At 40.6% G+C, this 22308-nt stretch overlaps 1 protein-coding gene across 1 annotated transcript; it reads right to left on the reverse strand.

Moving 5' to 3' along the window:
- Nucleotides 1-4647: 4647 nt before the first annotated feature.
- Nucleotides 4648-22291, reverse strand: LOC140137655 (kelch-like protein 15). Its single transcript, XM_072159389.1, has 4 exons — nucleotides 22122-22291; nucleotides 10127-10749; nucleotides 7288-7548; nucleotides 4648-6061 (listed from the first exon to the last, which is right to left on the reverse strand). Exons 2-4 carry the CDS (start codon nucleotides 10733-10735, stop codon nucleotides 5039-5041), a joined length of 1893 nt encoding a protein of 630 aa, XP_072015490.1. The 5' UTR covers nucleotides 10736-10749; nucleotides 22122-22291; the 3' UTR covers nucleotides 4648-5038.
- Between the last annotated feature and the right edge of the window lie 17 nt (nucleotides 22292-22308).

Consider the following 22308-nt stretch of genomic DNA (forward strand, 5'->3'; position numbering starts at 1 on the left):
CTATTACACTTACCCACATGCCAGCTATTTCACTTACCCACTTCTGGCACTGAGCAGTTGACATCTATATTTGATTGCTAAGTGGCACAATATGGTAAAACATTAATATTTGCTCGTCTGCATCATATGCTGTCGTATCTCAATTTAAAGGCTACGGTTCGCTATCTCTAAGGTTCGTTATCACTAATTACGAAAAAGGTCCAATATACCTAAGCTTCGATATCACTAATTTTGAATAAGGTTCTGTATTTCTAAGGTTCGATATCACTAATTTTAAATAAGGTCCGCTATCACTAATTTATTGAAGGTTCGCTATCTCTAAGGTTCGCTATCACTAATTTAAATTAAGGTCCGCTATCTCTAATTTTAACAATCCCGGTATAAGGTTCGCTATCTTTAATTTTAAATAAGGTCCGCTATCTCTAAGGTTCGCTATCTCTAAGGTTTGCTATCTCTAAGGTTCGCTATCACTAATTTCAAATAAGGTTCGCTATCTCTAATTTTAAACAAGGTTCGCTATCTCTAATTTCAAATAAGGTTCGCTATCTCTAATTTCAATAAGATTCGCTATCTCTAATTTTGCATTTTGATCAAAGCTCATAGGAGAATGCAATTTGAAATTAGAGATAGCTGACCTTATTTGAAATTAGAGATAGCGGACCTTATTTGAAATTAGAGATAGCGAACCTTATTTGAAATTAGAGATAGCGGTCCTTATTTAAAATTAGAGATAGTGGACCTTATTTAAGATTTAGTGATAACGAACCTTAGGTATAGCGCACCCTAATCGAAATTAGTGATAGCGAACCCTAGAGATAGCGAACCTTAATTAATTAGGGATAGCGAACCTTAAACAAAGTTAGTGATAGCGAACCTTAGGTATAGCGGACCTTTATTGCAATTAGTGATAGCGAACCTTTTTCAAAATTAGGGAGTGCGAACCTTATTTTACATTAGTGATAGCGAACCTTATTTAAAATTAGTGATATCGAACCATAGAACTAGCGAACCTTATTCCAAATTAGCGATATCGAACCTTAGAAGTAGTGCACTTTTTTTAGGTATAGCGAACCCTTTTCTCTATTAGAGATAGCGGGATTCTGATCTCCATAGACTTTACACGTTAGTGATAGCGAACCTTAGAGATAGCCGTCCTTAGAGATAGCGAACCTTGGAGATAGCGGGATGTCACGATCTCAAAAGGCTGCCTTGTGTAATTTTGTTATTATTGTTACCTAATTGTGATGAGATATTGAGGTACATGTATTATCATGATAAAAACACAATCTCATGTTTATTTATAAAAGAAAGAAGCATGTTGAAATTTAAAATAACAATATGAAATACAACAATGATAATCAAAAGCACACAAGTCAGCCTTTTGAGATAAGACAGTATGTGATGCAGACTACACCACATTTCGCCATACTGCATTTTAGAAACGCTTGCTGTTAGAATAAGAAAAACCTTTCCGGAAAAAGCCGAGTGGCAGGTTTTTCAAATAAATATTTTCTGTGTAAAAACTGTACCATCAGATAGGTAATGGAATATATGAATATTGACTGTACATCTATCACAACAATTTTTGATAACAACTTGCGTCACAATTGATCTAGTATAGAAGGTAGAGAATTTATTTCAATCTTATATACGCCATTTTTTTTGGAATTAAGTGAAAATTAATTCTGTAAAAACTGTAATTTTTTCATGTAATTTTCACATTAGACCCGACAAAAGATTACCATTTTGTTGTTATGATAATCTAATCTTTTGATTTCGTAAATAAAATTAGGGGTCTAATGTGGATTTAGGATGCAAACTGGAACAATCCAATGCCTTGTCAAAAGCATTTGCTTCAAAATGGAGTTCGGATGCACTTCGTAATACAACTTCCGCCACTGCAGGAAACCACATGCACAGCAGAGCACGTGGCCGATATCAAAATCGATTTTATGTATTGTGTATGTAGGCCTATTCATAGGACCCTCGATTAATTGTCTCTATGCGCTTGAGAATTCAACAATATAAATAATGGTAGCTTTATTATAATACACATTAATGTTTTAAGCAGATAAAATTCCAAAATATGATGTAGTAATGAAGTTGCGATTTATTAATATTATATGTTTAAATTTTCACGACGACATTATCAAGTCCTTCGTGGTCGAGCGGTCTAAGGCGCTGGTCATCTGGGTATACGTGATAGCGGCGTATTGCAGCGTGGGTTCGAGCCCGCCTCTGCCTTAAATTAATTAAATTAAAATTAAATTTCCTTCTTTTTTAAATTTCATATTATGTTAGGGAAATGTGGCTGGGAGAATGTATGTATGGCGAAGAGTGGTGTGGATGCAGACAATGATTTGTACATTACAACTACTACACTCTATTCCATAAAATCACAGCACTTATGTTATATGGAATAAAAATAAATACCCTGTTTTGCCAAATGAAACATCTAAATTCTAGGTGGCAATAAAAGTCCAATATTTGACAAATTTTGGAAATAAGGGCCAAAAACATGCATATCCAGGGTGTTTTTAGTGTAAGACTTGTAATAAAACTTATTATTTTAATTTTTTCTAAAAAAACATAACCGATATCTTTCATAACCAATTATCAAAGTTAACATAAAATATTAAGTTTATGAGCAAACTCATAGCCTACACTAAACAGTGGAGTGTTTTAGCATCATCGAGCAGATGTTGGTGGCCTTAAGGGGTGGGGTATGAACGTTTGGACAGTATTTATTGTGGGACATTAGAGCACATCAGACATATCGCATTGCATTCTGAATACGAAGAATGTCCTTTTGATATCAAATAATTTTGATTTTTTGAAATTTGCAATGTATTATGCATTTTAAAATGATTAAAAACCGATATTTTTGATATTTAACAGTACTCAAAGTAAACTTTAAATCTGACGATTTATACTTAAGTAAAAAGTGTATGTAGGTGGGATGAAAAGCCGACGATCAATTGAAAATTTTAACCTTTCGTATTGAAGATATGGATTTTTTTCCCAAAACACCAAAAAAAAATAGGTCTTTTGGGGAAAAAATCAATTGATCATCGGCTTTTCCTCCCAGCTACATACACTTTAAGAATATATCATTAGATTTATAAAATTTACTTCAAGGACTGTTATTATATCAAAAATGTGAAATATATCAAATTTTAATAATTTGTCATAAAATTTGTATTTTAATATATTGTGAATTACAAAAAATAAAAATTACTTGAAATCAGAAAGACATTCTTCATATTCAGAATGCAATTTGATATGTCTGATGTGCTCTCTCATAGCCCACACAAAATACTTTCGAAACGCTCATTCCAGATCCCTTAATACAAAAAGTTTGAAAATGGTGTACATTGTTCATATAAAATAACAGCAAATTATCAATACTCATAAAATAAAGCCCATTAAGCACAAAATTAAAAGTTTGTATTTCTTATATTAATTTATAATCAATTACGTGTACTCTATGGGAAGGGATAATTCTGGAAATACTTGTTCATCACCTTTTGGACTACCCCCACCCCACCCACCCACCCCATTCTTTTGACATATCAAACCAAAACATTGCCCTCTCCCTTGAATTAAAACTTTGAGGAACTCAAATTTCAAACCTTAAATTGTGTAATCACTTGCCCTTTGGATCTGTCCCAGACTGTGGCTTGCCCAACCCCACACCAACAACTACTTTCTCCAAGTAGTCACATAATAGAGAGATTGCGAATTCCAAACATATGTATCGAATGTATGTGGAATCTATTCAAAATCACTCTCCTGTGACGGGAGTTTGACTTTAGATCCAATATTTTTACACACTTGGATTCATCAAAACAATAATAATGAAGTTGATCAATCATTGCGATTAAGCTGCAACAGAAGATTAATGAAAATGTAGGTAAAATATGCAAATAAGCTCACTAAACAAATATTCATATAAAATATGCAAATAACATGAAACAAAACTATACAGCACATGCCCATCACTTCCAAAGTCAAGTGCCCCCCCCCCCCAGCAAACCACATTGTACAGCATCATCCCCAACTTTACCTCATCAAAATGCAGATTTTGGTATCTAATCAGGTGAAAACTTTTATTTGTCTCATAACTCCAGTGAGGCCTTCTATACAGTAAGCCAAAAAAATTAAGGTACCAGTTATGTTTACCCCCTGTATATCATAAACAAAGACTGATATGTCATAATTGGAACCAGCAGCCAATAGCTACACGTTTTAGCTCGAATTTAAGACCTCATTCGTTGAAATTGTTCAAGAAATAAAGACACAACGAACCAAAACTCCAAGGAAGGTGCCAATTTAAAAGTTGCAGTTTCCTCCATTGCATGCGCTATAATATTGATTTGTACGCAAACCGTTCGCAAACAAGGGAACTAGCATCGTGCTTCGATTGATTAGCACATTACAACTAGCGTCATGCTTTCATTGATTAGAACACAAAAGTGCAACTTTTGATTTTGTCTCTTCTGTAAGTTTTAGATCACCGATTCTTTAATTCTCAACTAATAAGGTTTTGAATCAGAGCTAAAGAGATCGGGTATTAGCTGCTTGTTTTAATTTTGACATAATATGTCAAAATTAAAACATATCCTAAATAAAGACAAATATTATTTGTCTTTATTTAGGATATACAGGGGTGAGCACAACTGGCACTTTAATTTTGTGGCTTACTGTACATTTTGTGTTTGCTGGGATAACTTTGTAAAAGAATACATTTTCAGCCCACCACAGAATGCTCTTCAATGCAAGTGACTATAAATGACCCCCTAAATTGAAAAAATATCAATTTTTCACCCTCTATATTGGGAATATGTGCAAGCTTGGGGGTGAACTCTGACCCTATACTTTTGGACCTTACTCCTACCCCTGACTACACTGCAAAATATTTTTCACCCCCGAGATTTAATTTTCACCCCATGTATTTGGATTTTCTGCAAGCTCGGGAGTGAAAAACATGGGAAAACAACCCTAAACTTTTGGGCCTTAATGCTACCCCTGCTATAAATCACCACATGTCCAAGGCTTTCATAAATGGGTCTTCTTTGTTGTGTGGAAGACTGCATTGTGACATTCTTGACATCCTGGCTAGGTTCTTATCAAAGGTTAACATCTGCGAAAGATTAACAACATCCTCGTTTGTCAGCAAATCACCAAAAGTGGCCTCTTGATCTACCTCCTCCCCGAGAGTGATGATTGGGTTCTCATCCTCGCAATCCCAGATGACTTCTTCAACTTGTACCTCGTACCTTTCGTCTTCACATTTGATACTTTGGAAGTAGCACATGTCATTGTGCATGAAGATTTGTACGGGATATTGACGTATACACCTATGAAGTAATGGTGGGATCCTCATAAACGATGGGAAACTTTCTAGTATGGGAATGTTAGCTTCATATACTACGGACCATGCGCAGCTCTTGGGATTCAATGCGAGCACAAACAAACTCATCACGTTACGCATTTTCAAACATGACCCTGCTACAAGCACGTACCCATTGAGAGCTACTGCTGACATACCTTTCAAATCTTTTGGCAGAGGGCATATTTGCTTCCATTGTCTAGTAGCAATTTTGTAACGTAGCACGTCGTAACAATCAATATAAGACGGGCTTGAACTTCCCATAGCGTAGATGTAGCCATCCAATTCGACTAATGCTGGATAGGCTAGACCCACCGGCATTGGAGGAAGGGTAACCCACAAACCACTCCGTGGATCATACTTAAAGAAACCAGGCCGCGGACTTGGAGGTCTACATCTTGCATCGGATGCCTGCCTATTACCCAGATATATATAGGGTATGTGAGCAACTTGAGCAACTGCCATTTCATCGCCTAAGCCACCAGCTACGTAAACGTGACTACCGGTGGAGAGCAAAGTTAGGCCGTTACCATGTTCTAGTATGATCAAGGAATTGGACGGACATGTGCCTGCCAATAATGATGCACTGCGACTTAGCTTGTAACAGAGTTTGTTAATCCTAACATGAAGACATACCCCACGAGCTTGTTTTTCTAGAAATACTGGTGCCTGTATATGCAAAAGAAAAAATTTAAATATTAAATGAATGAATATTAATGAGTATGACTGAATATTTATGCCACTTGTCAAGTCTCAGAATCACAGGAAATCATGTTGAAAGTGCTGTAACTTTATTAAAGCAAAATATACACACATACATTTGATTTGTGACCCATTCTGACAAAACCAGGAACAAGTCGCATATTTATATAATATTGAATGCCTTTGAGTGTGATACAAGAATATATTTTTTCTATCGAGTGCAATATATTCTTGTATCACACGAAAATAAGCCATTCAATATTATTATTATTATATTATATCAGGCTTTTGCTATGCGGTAAAATGAAAATTTAAGCTTACCTAGCCACCGGGTTTAACCAATGTGTATTGTAATGTAAGCTTACCTTTTAAGCTGCTTGTTTTCTGCTCTTTACTCTCCAAAGACAATTTCGGAATAATTATATGTTTATTTGTAGATGTGGATTATATTTATAAGGTTATCATCATCCAGAATTGCCGCGAATTAAGTTTGTGATTTTACTTGTTTATACAGTACGAAATCTCCTGTGAGCCGTTACGATGTCTGAAGTGTATTGTTGTGCTGTTGTATCATGACGTGTGTTAGTGCCGTCACCATGGTAACGCACGAAATATTGTATTGCATCCGGGTATTTTGAAAATATTGTACAATATACAGTTTTATTGTATCGCTCAAAAACCTGATATAAATAATAATTGAAATTACACTATTCTATATAATATAACTGTAGACACCAGCCAATACGCTTCAAAAAGATACCAAACATATATAAATAGCATCAATACCTTTCCTTCAAGATATGAATAATTTTGTAAATGATACATATATACCTTTATTGCTAATTGCTATTCTGAGAAATGGGCCAATTAGTTTTCTGGTTTACACACGATTGAATAGGGATTATCCTAGTTCAAGTAGTAATTATTTATCAAATAAACCAAGGATTTGAAAGTCCACTTAGTCCCACAGTCAAGTACCATGAAATTAAGAATTTAAAAATTTGAATTTTTTTTATGGGAATGTCATCTTTAGAAGCCTGGGCAAGAAAAGCACAGAAGTAAATGGAAGCTACTAGAGGATGGCTACATCCGACAGTAGTGATACAGCCTGTGAGGTGAGTAAAATCATTTCTTATAAATGATGCACCACTCAAAAAGACAATCAAAAAACTTGTTTGATTTGTCAAACTTACTGTAATAGTGTTCCTGGTGGCAAACATATGACGATGGCTTTCAATTAATGGCACTGTCGCACTCTTCTTGGTAGCATGCAAGTTGATAACCTCCTCCACCATTTTCATACACTCTGGGATGGCTAGTACCTCATCACCAAGGATCTGCTTGAGACTTGCACTCGACACCAAACCAAGACGGACTTTCTTCAAGAGATCGGCAGTGTGAGTCTTTCGCTGGTTCCAGTTATGTCTCAGCCAATTCAAAGTACACTGAAGAATCTGAAAGTATAAAATGTTTCCTAAAGTCAGTTTTTACCTGTTCAGACCTGCCAACCTACCGAAGTCAGAATGAGGGACATTGAGACCAAAACCTTGTACATGTACATGTACACAAACCAGGTGCCGACAAATTCAAAGACTTAAAGTGTGCAATACTTTCAGAATTCAGACAAAGTTTTGCAGGTCTGAATTTATCCCAATAGACTAAAGAGAATGCTATAGCAATTTTAAAGAGACATTTTCATCATTCATTTTCTGCTGTTCTTACATTTAAATTTGCCAGATTTTCAGAAAACAGGACTGTCCCTCATTTTCACTTTGGTATTACCCCAAATGAGGGACAGTCCCTAAAAATGAGGGACAGTTGGCAAGTAGGTCTGCTGTTGAGGTCAAATAACTTTCTCTTCATCTTCTTCCTTCCTTCTTCCTTCCTTTCTTTCTTTCTTTCTTCCCTCCCTATAAAGGGTGTTTGGGTTAAGAGTTGTCGCAGCAACTCGGACAACTATCCAGTTACCACACGGAATATTTTTAAAAGCAAATTATTCTATCAGGGTCAGTCGTCTTAACTGGATAGTTGTCCAAGATTCTACTTTGTGTAAAGATGTCAAGCCACTATCGCTCTTCACCTTGAAGATGGAACTAAATTCCTGATGATGATGGAAACAAGGATTATATGCAATGACACTTATCAATGGTGAAGAAAATATGGTTGGCATCAAAGTTTTACTAGCACACAAGTGAGTTGCTAATGTCACGTTGCCCCCCATTCATGTCCTTGCATTGACAAAAATTAATGCATGAAATGCACTTATCAAAGGTCAGTTGGTTCATGAATTGCCTAATGAATATTAATACCGTTCATGAAATGTTATTTTAACCACAGAGTACTACAGAGAGCGTACCACCAGTCAAAGTGTCTGCATCATCCGATAATGAGGGTCGATTGTTCCATGAAATGCGACAGGCGAGACTGCTACGCAGGCCTCCAGAAAATTTTCTGCTGTCTGGGAACTTAATGACAAGTACTGGAAATTTTCTGTGAAATAACTGAAATAGACCTATGTGCGCGTAGCGGACATCACGAGCGCGAAGCGCGAAGTCCTAACAGCCGGGGTCCAGGGCCCGCCTAAGGGCCCTGGAAGCTCTCAGGGTTTAGATGCTCTCTCGTGCAATCTGAGCCTTATTTTGGAACAGCTTTCTATAAAAATTTACATCCTTTTTCACAAAAAAACACAACTTAAAATTTCAAAGTATTACTGTCAAAACTCACAAATTTCCAACAATGTCATTTTTTTGTCGTAAGTCATAGTACATATATATAGTATATGATTGATATAATCACATCTAGGGCTCAACCGATTATTGGATGTCGGATGTCGGTAAAAAAATTCAAAAAACAATTTTTAATTTATTTTTTAACATTTTTTTAGAAGTATTCTGCAACTTTGAAGAACCACTGGACCTATTCTGAAGGACTAGGATTATTCACAGATAATTTGAAAAAAAAATGGAAAAAATTACAGTTTGTTATCCTAATATGCAAACCATTAACTTGTGTTTACCTCTTCATCTATCACATATTATAAATGCATGGAAAACCAATGCATCTATAATATGTGATAGATGAAAAATAAACATTAGTTAATGGTTTGCATATACAGGATAACAAACTGTAATTTTTTCGTAATTTTTTTCTGATTTTTTTTCTTTTTTTAAAATTAACTGTGAATGTTCTTTATTTTTCATATTAGGTACAGTGGTTCTCCAAGGTTTTTTTTTTTTTGCATTTTTTTTCTGTGACCTCTGTGACCTTTCTGGGAACGCCGTTCCAGCGTTCCCTGGTTTTGAGGCCTGCTGCTACGCAATTACCGCAGTATTTTCATGGTCTATCGCGTGATCGCGAAAGCAAGCAACGCACGCGAAGGCACGCAGCGCTGGCGTGATTGTTAGACAGGGCACGATTGAACAATCAGCCCTCATGAATATGCAAGAACTTACATCATATAATACACGGGGACTTTGACTGGTGGTACGTACTCTGTAGTACTACAAAAAATGTATGTGATTTTAACATAAAGTTCAATATTTTCTTATGGGGTGTGTGACCGTGTGTCATCCAGATTTTTTGCATGGGAATTGAATGTACACATGATATTTTTAGACTTTTTTAATAACATTTTCTGCAAATTTCCCACCTGAAAGTTACCTTGTCCCGGCCCCCTGTCTCCCCTGGAAACAATTGGTTTAATACGCTGCTTGGTAATGGTACAAATGTACAAGAAAATTTCTATGTTTGGGCCGGACATAAATTTATGGCTCATATTGAAATACCCTACCACGTTTTCACACAGAAAGAAGGCAGGATTCCCTCGCTAAGCGCGCACCTCAGGAAAGCTTGGTCATAAAACGGATGGATCATATGCATCAGTGATACACCATGCCCAGGATTTTAACAAAAGGTGGCTAGCACAGGAAAGCTGCAGGATAACACACACCTTCCTGTGTAAGGGAATTTCAATATGAGCCCTTATGAAAGCAGTTTCTGAAACAAACACCTAGCAAAACTAATAAAACTAACCTCTTCCTCCTGTGGTTCATCTGTTTCTATCTCCTGGGAACTCAAACACATCAGAACAAAATCTTGGCTTGCATGATCTAAGAATGTCTTGGATTCTGACAGCTTCAAAAAATTGGTCAGTAAATGTTTACGAAGTACATTGACTTCATTAGTAAGAAAGTGGCTTTCCGCAAGGTAATATATCTCAAATGTGTCATCCAAATTAATACCATGATAACAATCTACGGCGTATTTGACACATATGTTGATAGCATGGTTGAAGTCCATATAACAAGCCATTCTAAGGATATCACAAACATTAGTCACAGAGAGCTGAAAGTAGCCAGTGTACGCAAAGTCTAACAACTGTGAAAAACTTTCAGCAGATCCTTCTTGTATTGTAACCTCTGATCGTCCACTCTCCTGAAATCCTGACGTAAACATACCCCTGAAGTAGCTACTGTCCGAGCTCAACACAGCTTTGTGCGCTCGGAATTGATGATCGTCAATGACGATGGTGACATCGCAAAATGTGCCTTGGTTTCTGAACTGATTGAGACTAGAGGCAAGCTTTGATGTGTAAGATGAATCGCCACTGGCGTCTTTATTAGAAACTGCTTCAGTAGCCATGTCCTTGATGTAATCTGTAAAAATATTGAATTCAAAATAATAGTTCAAGTTCTTTAAATATAAAGTGTAGATTTAATGATTGCCTTTATAAACTTCTAGTCTTGGAAACGTTACAGGTGCACAGCCAAGTCATGTCAAAAGGATGTATTTATCAGTGTAGAAGTTAATAACGTGACGTGACATTAGGCAACAAAAATCTGGCAACATTTTTTTTTCCTCTTTTTCAGTCAAAATCAATCAATTTTGAGTGCAGCAAAATTTAAAAAATTCTCCCAAAATGCAAAATTTTGCCCCGTAAATCACCTTATTACTTCTTTTTCCATATAATTGACAGAAAATTATACTTGTCATTTGAATTTATACACACATGCATGTGCCTTTTAATTCAAGCAATTAATCCAGTCAACCCAAGGAGGAAAGATAGGAAGGAGAATAGATTACGTAATGCTGTGTTCCTTTGATGCCGATTAGAGATTGCGACAGGCTATTCATAAAAGTGGTACCATTGTTTTGAACAAAGGGGTTCCGCCATTAAATTGGTCACTGATCCGGCATCATATTAACGCTTTACCCAACAGGCGAGTATAGATAAGTGACCACAATACAGTCATGTGTAAAGTGGTACCATTGTTCTCACTTACATGTATCACAAATGTGTGCTTGTGCGGGTCTGAAGTCTATAAAGGAAGCTTTATTTATATAATCTTTTTTATCACCCACCTGACTTTAGGCGCTTCATTTAAATAAATTGAATGCCCCTGCTGATCGACTACACATCAGAATGTATTATATTAGCTGCTAGTGCCGTACTATTACACTAACTTTCGTATTCGGCGAGGAGGACGATTTCGACCTCCTGGTTTGCTTACAAACAGAGAGGTAGATAAAAGACCGTTCCGCTTGTCCAAACACTCAAGTATCAGAAGGATGGTCCACAATAGTGTGATTCACGTAACATAAGTAGGGATTAAAAAGCTGTCACATAGAACCATGTGCTTCTATTGTCCAATTTGCCATCAAGATTTCATATGGAAACAATTCAGACCCAGTACAGGATCATGTCAGAAATTAATATTTTGTTCTGGGTCTGATTATTCGGACTAATTAGCTGCCAGGTCCACATTTCTATAGTATTCTATAATGGTAAACGCTGCTTATAATAAGTATAGGCCTACATGTATAAAGGTTTTTTTCACAAATGTCCATTTATTTTTATTTTAAGAAGGAGATTGGCATAGAAATAGCGGCGGTGGAAGGGGGGTGGGGCAGATTTGTAAACATCCTTGGTTGCGTTGCCCCTTTGCAGTTTGATTTTTGAGTATGTCCTTGTCCTGGTGTCGTTGCAGTCTGTGAGGTATGTGTCTCGGTCAATGCCCACAAGTCCATTCTGGATCTTGAACATCATGGCAAGTTGTGCTTTTCTACGCCTTTCTTGCAGCGAGTCCCACTCCAAAGTGTTTAGCATACTGGTTACGCTGCTATCTCTCTTGTAGTTGTTCATGGTGAATCTAGCTGCTCTTCTCTGTATGCTTTCGACCTTCTTGATGTCTACTTGGGTGTGGGGGTGCCTTGCACATGATGCATATTCCAAAGTCGGTCTTATGAGCGTTGTGTAGGCTGTGGCTTTGATTTCCTGGGTGGTGAATCAGAGGTTTCTCTTTACAAAACCAAGCGTTCTGTTTGCCTTGGCTGTGATTTGGTTTATATCATGCGAAGTCCATTTCATGTTACTGTCCAGTTGAACTCCAGGTATGGATGGTCATTTACTTCTTCAAGTTCCTCTCCACAAAATTTGAACTTTGGCTTCGGGGGATTTTTTTTGGAAGTGATTTGCATGACTTTACATTTCCCTGGGTTGAACTTCATTTTCCATTGGTTTTGCCAGTCTTCAAGTCGGTTCAGATCTTCTTGAAGAGCGAGAAGTTCATCTTCGGTGTTACCAAACGTGTATAATACGCAGTCATCTGCGAACAACCGTACATGGTTCTCAACTCTCCACGGTAGATCGTTGATGAAGATCAAAAATCCAAGTGGACCGATGACTGTCCCCTGAGGGACGCTGGAAATGACTAGTTTATCAGATGAAGCAACTCCATCGATGACAACACGCTGGGTCCTTGTGCCTTGTGGTGAGGACTTACTAGGTATCCCAGGCAAACCTTAGTTAACACATTTGCTAGTCAGCGAAATTCGCCGAGACCGGGCCCAAACACAATGCATATTTACATAGAAATTTGAATTTTTTTCGAGAATAGGTCGGTGAAGGAAACCTACATAAATATGTTTTCTATACTTCACGAGGAAGGTGCGATGATGGCTTATAGCAGAATTAGCGCTATTATGCTAACAATGCTATTAGCATTTAATTAGTATGCTATCTCTATGCATTATAGTGCTAATAGCAACGCTAATGAAAAATCCGTTAAAACTGCTATTACCATACCACTTTTAGCGTTTTAGCAGTTATTAGAGCCTCATTTGCAAATATGTCAATAACGCTAATAGCAAGTAATAGCACGTCATATGCAATTGTGCTAAATCTAAAAAGTTTGTAAGTCTAGGGAAAGCGTGCTATTAGCGCTAATAGCGCTATTAGCGCTAATAGCAAATAATAGCACGTCATATGCAATTGTGCTAGAACTCGGTGGCCGCCGCATCATAAAGAAAAAAATTAGCGCTAATAGCGCTAATAGCAAATAATAGCACTTCATATGCAATTGTGCTAAATCTAAAAAGATTCTAAGTCTAGGGAAAGCGTGCTATTAGCGCTATTAGCGCTAATAGCAAATAATAGCACGTCATATGCAATTGTGCTAAATCTAAAAAAACGCAAAGTCTCGGGAAAGCGTGCTATTAGCGCTAATAGCGCTATTAGCGCTAATAGCAAATAATAGCACGTCATATGCAATTGTGCTAAATCTAAAAAGATTCTAAGTCTAGGAAAGCGTGCTATTAGCGCTAATAGCGCTATTAGCGCTAATAGCAAATAATAGCACGTCATATGCAATTGTGCTAAATCTAAAAAGATTCTAAGTCTAGGGAAAGCGTGCTATTAGCGCTAATAGCGCTATTAGCGCTAATAGCAAATAATAGCACGTCATATGCAATTGTGCTAAATCTAAAAAGATTCTAAGTCTAGGGAAAGCGTGCTATTAGCGCTAATAGCAAATAGCACGTCATATGCAATTGTGCTAAATCTAAAAGATTCAAAGTCTAGGGAAAGCGTGCTATTAGCGCTAATAGCAAATAATAGCACGTCATATGCAATTGTGCTAAATCTAAAAAGATTCTAAGTCTAGGGAAAGCGTGCTATTAGCGCTATTAGCGCTAATAGCAATTAATAGCACGTAATATGCAATTGTGCTAAATCTAAAAAGATTGTAAGTCTAGGGAAAGCGTGCTATTAGCGCTAATAGCGCTATTAGCTAATAGCAATTAATAGCACGTCATATGCAATTGTGCTAAATCTAAAAAGATTCTAATTCTAGGAAAGCGTGCTATTAGCGCTAATAGCGCTATTAGCGCTAATAGCAAATAATAGCACGTCATATGCAATTGTGCTAAATGTAAAAAGATTCCAAGTCTAGGGAAAGCGTGCTATTAGCGCTATTAGCGCTAATAGCAATTAATAGCACGTAATATGCAATTGTGCTAAATCTAAAAAGTTTGTAAGTCTAGGGAAAGCGTGCTATTAGCGCTAATAGCGCTATTAGCGCTAATAGCAAATAATAGCACGTCATATGCAATTGTGCTAAATCTAAAAAGTTTGTAAATCTAGGGAAAGCGTGCTATTAGCGCTAATAGCGCTAATAGCAAATAATAGCACGTCATGTGCAATTGTGCTAAATGTAAAAAGATTCTAAGTCTAGGGAAAGCGTGCTATTAGCGCTAATAGCGCTATTAGCGCTAATAGCAATTAATAGCACGTCATATGCAATTGTGCTAAATGTAAAACGATTCTAAGTCTAGGGAAAGCGTGCTATTAGCGCTAATAGCGCTATTAGCGCTAATAGCAAATAATAGCACGTCATATGCAATTGTGCTAAATCTAAAAAGTTTGTAAGTCTAGGGAAAGCGTGCTATTAGCGCTAATAGCGCTATTAGCGCTAATAGCAAATAATAGCACGTCATATGCAATTCTGCTAAATCTAAAAAGATTCTAAGTCTAGGGAAAGCGTGCTATTAGCGCTAATAGCGCTAATAGCACGTCATATGCAATTGTGCTAAATGTAAAAAGATTCTAAGTCTAGGGAAAGCGTGCTATTAGCGCTATTAGCGCTAATAGCAATTAATATCACGTCATATGCAATTGTGCTAAATGTAAAACTATTCTAAGTCTAGCGGCGTGCTATTAGCGCTAATAGCGCTATTAGCGCTAATAGCAAATAATAGCACGTCATATGCAATTGTGCTAAATCTAAAAGATTCTAAGTCTAGGGAAAGCGTGCTATTAGCGCTAATAGCTATTAGCGCTAATAGCAATTAATAGCACGTAATATGCAATTGTGCTAAATCTAAAAAGTTTGTAAGTCTAGGGAAAGCGTGCTATTAGCGCTAATAGCAAATAATAGCACGTCATATGCAATTGTGCTAATCTAAAAAGACTCTAAGTCTAGGAAAAGCGTGCTATTCGCGCTAATAGCGCTAATAGCAAATAATAGCACGTCATATGCAATTGTGCTAAATGTAAAAGATTCTTAGTCAAGGGACAGTGTGCTAATAGCGCTATTAGCGCTAATAGCAAATAATAGCACGTCATATGCAATTGTGCTAAATGTAAAAAGATTCTTAGTCAAGGGACAGTGTGCTAATAGCGCTATTAGCGCTAATAGCAAATAATAGCACGTCATATGCAATTGTGCTAGGGAATTGTGCTAAGTCTAGGGAAAGCGTGCTATTAGCGCTATTAGTGCTAATAGCAATTATTAGCACGCATATGCAATTGTGCGAAATCTAAAAATTTCTCTAGGGAAAGCGTGCTATTAGAGCTAATAGCAAATAATAGCACGTCATATGCAATTGTGCTAAATCTAAAAAGGTCCTAAGTCTAGGGAAAGCGTGCTATTAGCGCTAATAGCAATTAATAGCACGTCATATGCGGCCTTGATGGTTTTTGCTGATGGTGGGGACAGCGGTCATACTAAGTTTCTTGCCCTGGGGCCCTTTTATATTTGAACTCACTTGGAGTGTTTAGTTGTCGTATGGAGTCACCGGCCTCGGGCCTGCCGCCCTGCGGCCTTGATGTTTGTTGCTGATGGCGGGGACAGCGGTCATACTAAGTTTCTTGCCCTTTCATGGGCCCTTTTATATTTGAACTCACTTGGAGTGTTTAGTTGTCGTATGGAGTCTCTGGCCTCGGCCTGCCGGCCCTGCGGCCTTGATGTTTTTTGTTGATGGTGGGGACAGCGGTCACACTAGCTTTGTTGCCCTCGGGGCCCTTTTATATTGGAACTCACTTGGAGTGTTTAGTTGTCGATGGAGTCACCGGCCTCGGGCCTGCCGCCCCAAGCGGCCTTGATGTTTTTTGCTGATGGTGGGGACAGCGGTCACACTAAGTTTCTTGGCCTGCGGGGCCCTTTTATATTTGAACTCACTTGGAGTGTTTAGTTGTCGTATGGGAGTCTCCGGCCTCGGGCCTGCCAGCCCTGCGGCCTTGATCTTTTTTGTTGATGGTGGGGACAGAGGTCTCACTAGCTTTGTTGCCCTGCGGGGCCCTTTTATATTGGAACTCACTTGGGAGTGTTTAGTTGTCGTGTGGGAGTCTCCGGCCTCGGGCCTGCCGGCCCTGCGGCCTTGATGTTTTTTGTTGATGGTGGGGACAGTGGTCACACAAGCCTTGTTGCCCTGCGTGGCCCCTTTATATTGGAACTCACTTGGAGTGTTAAGTTGGCGGATGGGAGTCTCCGGCCTCAGGCCTGCCGGCCCTGCGGCCCTAATATTTTGTTGATGGTGGGGACAGCGGTAACACTAGCTTTCTTGCCCTGCGGGGCCCTTTTATATTGGAACTCACTTGGAGTGCTTAGGCGTCGTATGGGGGTCACCGGCCTCGGGCCTGCCACTAAGGCCCTGCGGCCTTGATGTTTGTTGATGATGGTGGGGACAGCGGTCACACTAAGTTTTATTGCCCTGCGGGGCCCTTTTATATTTGAACTCACTTGGAGTGTTTAGTTGTCGTATGGGAGTCTCCGGCCTCGGGCCTGCCGGCCCTGCGGCTTTGATGTTTTTTGTTGATGGTGGGGATAGAGGTCTCACTAGCTTTCTTGGCCTGCGGAGCCCTTTTATATTGGAACTCACATGGAGTGTTTAGTTGTCGTATGGGAGTCACCGGCCTCGCGCCTGCCGGCCCTGCGGCCTTGATGTTTGTTGCTGATGGTGGGGACAGCGGTCACACTAAGTTTTTTTGCCCTACGGGCCCTTTTATATTTGAAGCCGACTTGGGGTGTTGTGTTGACGTCTGGGGGCCCCGGGCCTCGGGCAAGCAGGCCCTGCGGCCTTGATGTTTTGTTTAGTTGATGGTGGGGACAGCTGGTCTCACTATGCTTTTGTTGATGGTGGGGACCCACACTAGCTTTGTTGATTTGCTGGCCCTTTTATATTGGAACTCACTTGGAGTGTTTCACCGACATCGTTGTGCGTTGATGGTTGCTGATGTCACCGGTCTACTAGGGCCCTTTTATATTGGAACTCACTTGGAGTGTTTAGTTGTCGATGGGAGTCACCGGCTCTGGCCTGCCGCCCTTTGATGTTTGTTGTTGATGGTGGGGACAGCGGTCACACTAGCTTTGTTGCCCTGCGGGGCCCTTTTATATTGGAACTCACTTGGAGTGTTTAGTTGTCGTATGGGAGTCACCGGCCTCGGGCCTGCCGAGCTTTGATGATGGTGGGGACAGAGGTCTCACTAGCTTTCTTGGCCTGCGGGGCCCTTTTATATTGGAACTCACATGGAGTGTTTAGTTGTCGTATGGGAGTCACCGGCCTCGGGCCTGCCGGCCCTGCGGCCTTGATGTTTGTTGTTGATGGTGGGGACAGCGGTCACACTAGCTTTGTTGCCCTGCTGGGCCCTTTTATATTGGAACTCACTTGGAGTGTTTAGTTGTCGTATGGGAGTCACCGGCCTCGGGTCTGCTTATATTGGAACTCACTTGGAGTGTTTAGTTGTCGTGATGGGGAGTCACCGGCCTCGGCCTGATGTTTGTTGCTGATGGCGGGGACAGCGGTCATACTAGTTTGTTGCCGTGCGGGGCCCTTTTATATTGGAACTCACTTGGAGTGTTTAGTTGTCGTATGGGAGTCTTTGGCCTCGGGCCTGCTGGTTGTCGTATGGGAGTCACTGGCCTTTTACGGGCCTCCGGTCCAAGGCTTTGATGTTTTTTGTTGATGGCGGCCTTGATGTTTTTGTTGATGGTGGGGACAGCGGTCACACTAGCTTTGTTGCCCTCCGGGGCCTTTTTATATTGCACCTCACTTGGAGTGTTTCGTTTTCTTATGGGTGTCACCGGCCTCGGGCCTGCCGGCCCTGCGGCCTTGATGTTTGTTGCTGATGGTGGGGACAGCGGTCACACTAGCTTTGTTGCCCTGCGGGGCCCTTTTATATTGGAACTCACTTGGAGTGTTTAGTTGTCGTCGATGGGAGTCTCCGGCCTCGGGCTTGCCGCCCTGCGGCCTTGATGTTTTTGTTGATGGTGGGGACAGAGGTCTCACTAGCTTTCTTGCCCTCTGGGCCCTTTTATATTGGAACTCACTTGGAGTGTTTAGTTGTCGTATGGGAGTCTGCGGCCTCGGGCCTGCTGGCCCTGCGGCCTTGATGTTTTTGTTGATGGTGGGGACACCACTAGCTTTCCTCGGGCCTGCTCACTTGGGTGTTTGGTTGTCCCTCGGCCTCGGGCCTGCGGCCTTGATGTTTGTTGTTGATGGTGGGGACAGCGGTCACACTAGCTTTGTTGCCCTGCTGGGCCCTTTTATATTGGAACTCACTTGGAGTGTTTAGTTGTCGTATGGGAGTCACCGGCCTCGGGCCTGCCGGCCCTGCGGCCTTGATGTTTGTTGCTGATGGCGGGGACAGCGGTCATACTAAGTTTCTTGCCCTCACGGGGCCCTTTTATATTTGAACTCACTTGGAGTGTTTAGTTGTCGTATGGGAGTCTCCGGCCTCTGGCCTGCCAGCCCTGAGGCCTTGATGTTTTTTGTTGATGGTGGGTACAGAGGTCTCACTAGCTTTGTTGCCCTGCGGGGCCCATTTATATTGGAACTCACTTGGGAGTGTTTAGTTGTCGTATGGGAGTCTCCGGCCTCAGGCATGCCGGCCCTGCGGCCTTGATGTTTTTTGTTGATGGTGGGGACAGTGGTCACACAAGCCTTGTTGCCCTCGTGGCCCCTTTATATTGGAACTCACTTGGAGTGTTAAGTTGTCGTATGGAGTCTCCGGCCTCAGGCCTGCCGGCCCTGACCCTAATATTTTCGATGATGGTGGGGACAGCGATAACACTAGCTTTCTTGCCCTGCGGGGCCCTTTTATATTGGAACTCACTTGGAGTGTTTAGTTGTCGTATGGGAGTCACCGGCCTCGGGCCTGCCGGCCCTGCGGCCTTGATGTTTGTTGATGATGGTGGGGACAGCGGCCACACTCAGCTCTTGCCCTGCGCGGCCCGTGTATATGTGAACTCACTCGGAGTCGTTTAGTTGTCGTATGGGAGCTTCCGGCCTCGGGCCTGCCGCCCTGCGGCCTTGATGTTTTTTTTGTTGATGGTGGGGACAGAGGTCTCACTAGCTTTCTTGCTCCGCGGGGCCCTTTTATATTGGAACTCACATGGAGTGTTTAGTTGTCGTATGGGAGTCACCGGCCTCGGGCCTGCCGGCCCTGCGGCCTTGATGTTTGTTGTTGATGGTGGGGACAGCGGTCACACTAGCTTTGTTGCCCTGCGGGGCCCTTTTACATTGGAACTCACTTGGAGTGTTAAGTTGTCGTATGGGAGTCACCGGCATCGGGCCTGCGCCCTGCGGCCTTGATGTTTGTTGCTGATGGTAGGGACAGCGGTCATACTAAGTTTTTGACTTGCCCTGCGGGCCCTTTTTATATTTGAACTCACTTGGAGTGTTTAGTTGTCGTATGGGAGTCTCCGGCCTCAGGCCTGTCGGCCCTGGCGGCCTTGATGTTTTTTGTTGATGGTGGGGACAGCGGTCACACTAGCTTTGTTGCCCTGCGGGGCCCTTTTATATTGGAACTCATTTGGAGTGTTTAGTTGTCGATAGTCACCGGCCTCGGGCCTGCCGGCCCTGCGGCCTTGATGTTTTTTTGCTGATGGTGGGGACAGCGGTCACACTAAGTATCTTGCCCTGCGGGGCCCTTTTATATTGGAACTCACTTGGAGTGATTAGTTGTCGTATGTCAGTCTCCGGCCTCAGGCCTGCCGGCCGCGCGGCCTTGATATTTTTGTTGATGGTGGGGACAGCGGTTACACTAGCTTTCTTGCCCTGCGGGGCCCTTTTATATTGGAACTCACTTGGAGTGTATAGTTGTCGTATGGGAGTCACCGGCCTCGGGCCTGTCGGCCCTGCGGCCTTGATGTTTTTTGCTAATGAGTGCTATTAGTGCTACTAGCGCTAATAGCGTCTACCATTTGCAGAAAATGAACAATTTGGCACATAATACAATGAGTTGTAAAATCGTTATTAGCATACCTGTCGGTATTAGCGCTAATAGCGCTAATAGCACGCCTTACGCTATTAGCGGTAATAGCACATCTCACGCTAATGAGTGCTATTAGCGCTATTAGCGCTAATAGCACCTACCATCCGTAGAAAATGGTCAATTTTAAAATTACCAAACGATACACTAATGAGCGCTAATATCGGTATTAGCACACACTACGCTATTAGCGCTAATATCGCTAGTAGCACACCTTACGCTATTAGCGCTAAAAGCGCACCTCGTGCTAATGAGTGCTATTAGTGCTATTAGCGCTAATAGCGCCTACCATTTGCAGAAATTGAACAATTTGGCACATAATACAATGATTTATAATATCGTTATTAGCATACCTGTCGGTATTAGCGCTAATAGCACGCCTTACGCTATTAGCGCTAATAGCACATCTGACGCCAATGAGTGCTATTAGCGCTAATAGCGCTAATAGCACCTACCATCCGTAGAAAATGATCAATTTTAAAATTTGCAAACGATACACTAATGAGCGCTAATATCGCTATTAGCACACACTACGCTATTAGCGTTAATAGCGCTAGTAGCACACTTTACGCTATTAGCGCTAATAGCGAACCTCGCGCTAATGAGTGCTATTAGCGCTATTAGCGCTAATGGCGTCTACCATTCGCAGAAAATGAACAATTTGGCACATAATACAATAAGTTGTAATATCGTTATTAGCATACCTGTCGGTATTTGCGCTAATAGCGCTAATAGCACGCATTACGCTATTAGCGCTAATAGCGCATCTCACGCTATTAGCGCTAGTAGCGCTGACACCTTGCGCGATTGAGAGCATTTTAGAACTTTTGCAAGTGATATGCTAATGAGTGCTAATATCGTTAGTGATGAAAATAGCACGACTCGCGCTAATAGCGCTAATAGCACGCATTACGCTAATGACCGCTATTAACGATATTAGCGCTAATATCACTTACCTTGCCGAGAACAGTTTTAGCACTTTTGGTAACAGCGCGCAATTGGTTCACCACAATTAGCACGAAATAGCAGAGGTTTGCTATTATCACGCTATCGGCGATATTAGCGCTATTAACGTGGAAAAAGCAGCAAATTGCAAATACCGCGCAATTTGCAATTTTGCTAGTGAGCAGCGCTAACACGCTAAATAACCATCATCGCACCTTTATCTACTTCACTTGACCTAAATATATGATTTTTTATGGTGATAATCAAGTCGCACATGGAATTTTAGAGGATTTTGATAGCAGTTCCATTAAAAAAGCTGCTATCGCCATGAGACTAAGATCTAGATTCTAGAAACACCCCTAAATGCCGTTTTGGGGAATTTTGCTAGCAGAATCTTTTTAATGAAAGCATGAAAGTCAATCTTTGACAAGATGTAACTTTGTTACGGAAAGTGCTATGACAAAAATGTTTTCAGTTTTAGCTTTCTTTACTCAAGGGCTTTAATTTGATATGTAAAATGATGCAGCCTGGCAAATTTAAATTCACCTATTGACCTAGCATACCTTGTCAATTGAAGAAATGTGCTCCCTACACTTGTGGCGAGTAGGCAAAATAATTCCCATTCAAACGCATGGGAAACTGAAAGTGCATAACACCGACTAACCTGCTGTGCCCTGGACAATGCTGGACCCCGGTGCTGGACCATCGACCACGAAAGTAATAAAAAATATTAACTAAAAATGACTGTAAGCTTACCTCATATGACATGTATGAAGTAATGACGAAGCCTCAATTCGTCTTCACTGTGAACAGCTTTCTTTGTTAGCAAAAACGGTACTCGTATTTAATTACAATCGATGCAAATTAGCAGTAAATTAGTGCAATTTCCGATTTCTGGGAATTTCTGCCAGCAAAATGAGCAAATTGAATAAATTAAATCAAG

This window comes from Amphiura filiformis, chromosome 17, assembly GCF_039555335.1.
Source record: "Amphiura filiformis chromosome 17, Afil_fr2py, whole genome shotgun sequence".
NCBI classification, from domain to species: domain Eukaryota; kingdom Metazoa; phylum Echinodermata; class Ophiuroidea; order Amphilepidida; family Amphiuridae; genus Amphiura; species Amphiura filiformis.

Coding starts and splice junctions, on each gene's coding strand:
- LOC140137655 (XM_072159389.1), bottom strand. CDS start 10,735: ATGGCTACTGAAGCAGTTTCTAATAAAGACGCCAGTGGCGATTCATCT. Junction 7,549..10,126: donor ATGAACCACAGGAGGAAGAG/GTTAGTTTTATT, acceptor TTATACTTTCAG/ATTCTTCAGTGTACTTTGAA. Junction 6,062..7,287: donor CCACCAGGAACACTATTACA/GTAAGTTTGACA, acceptor TTGCATATACAG/GCACCAGTATTTCTAGAAAA.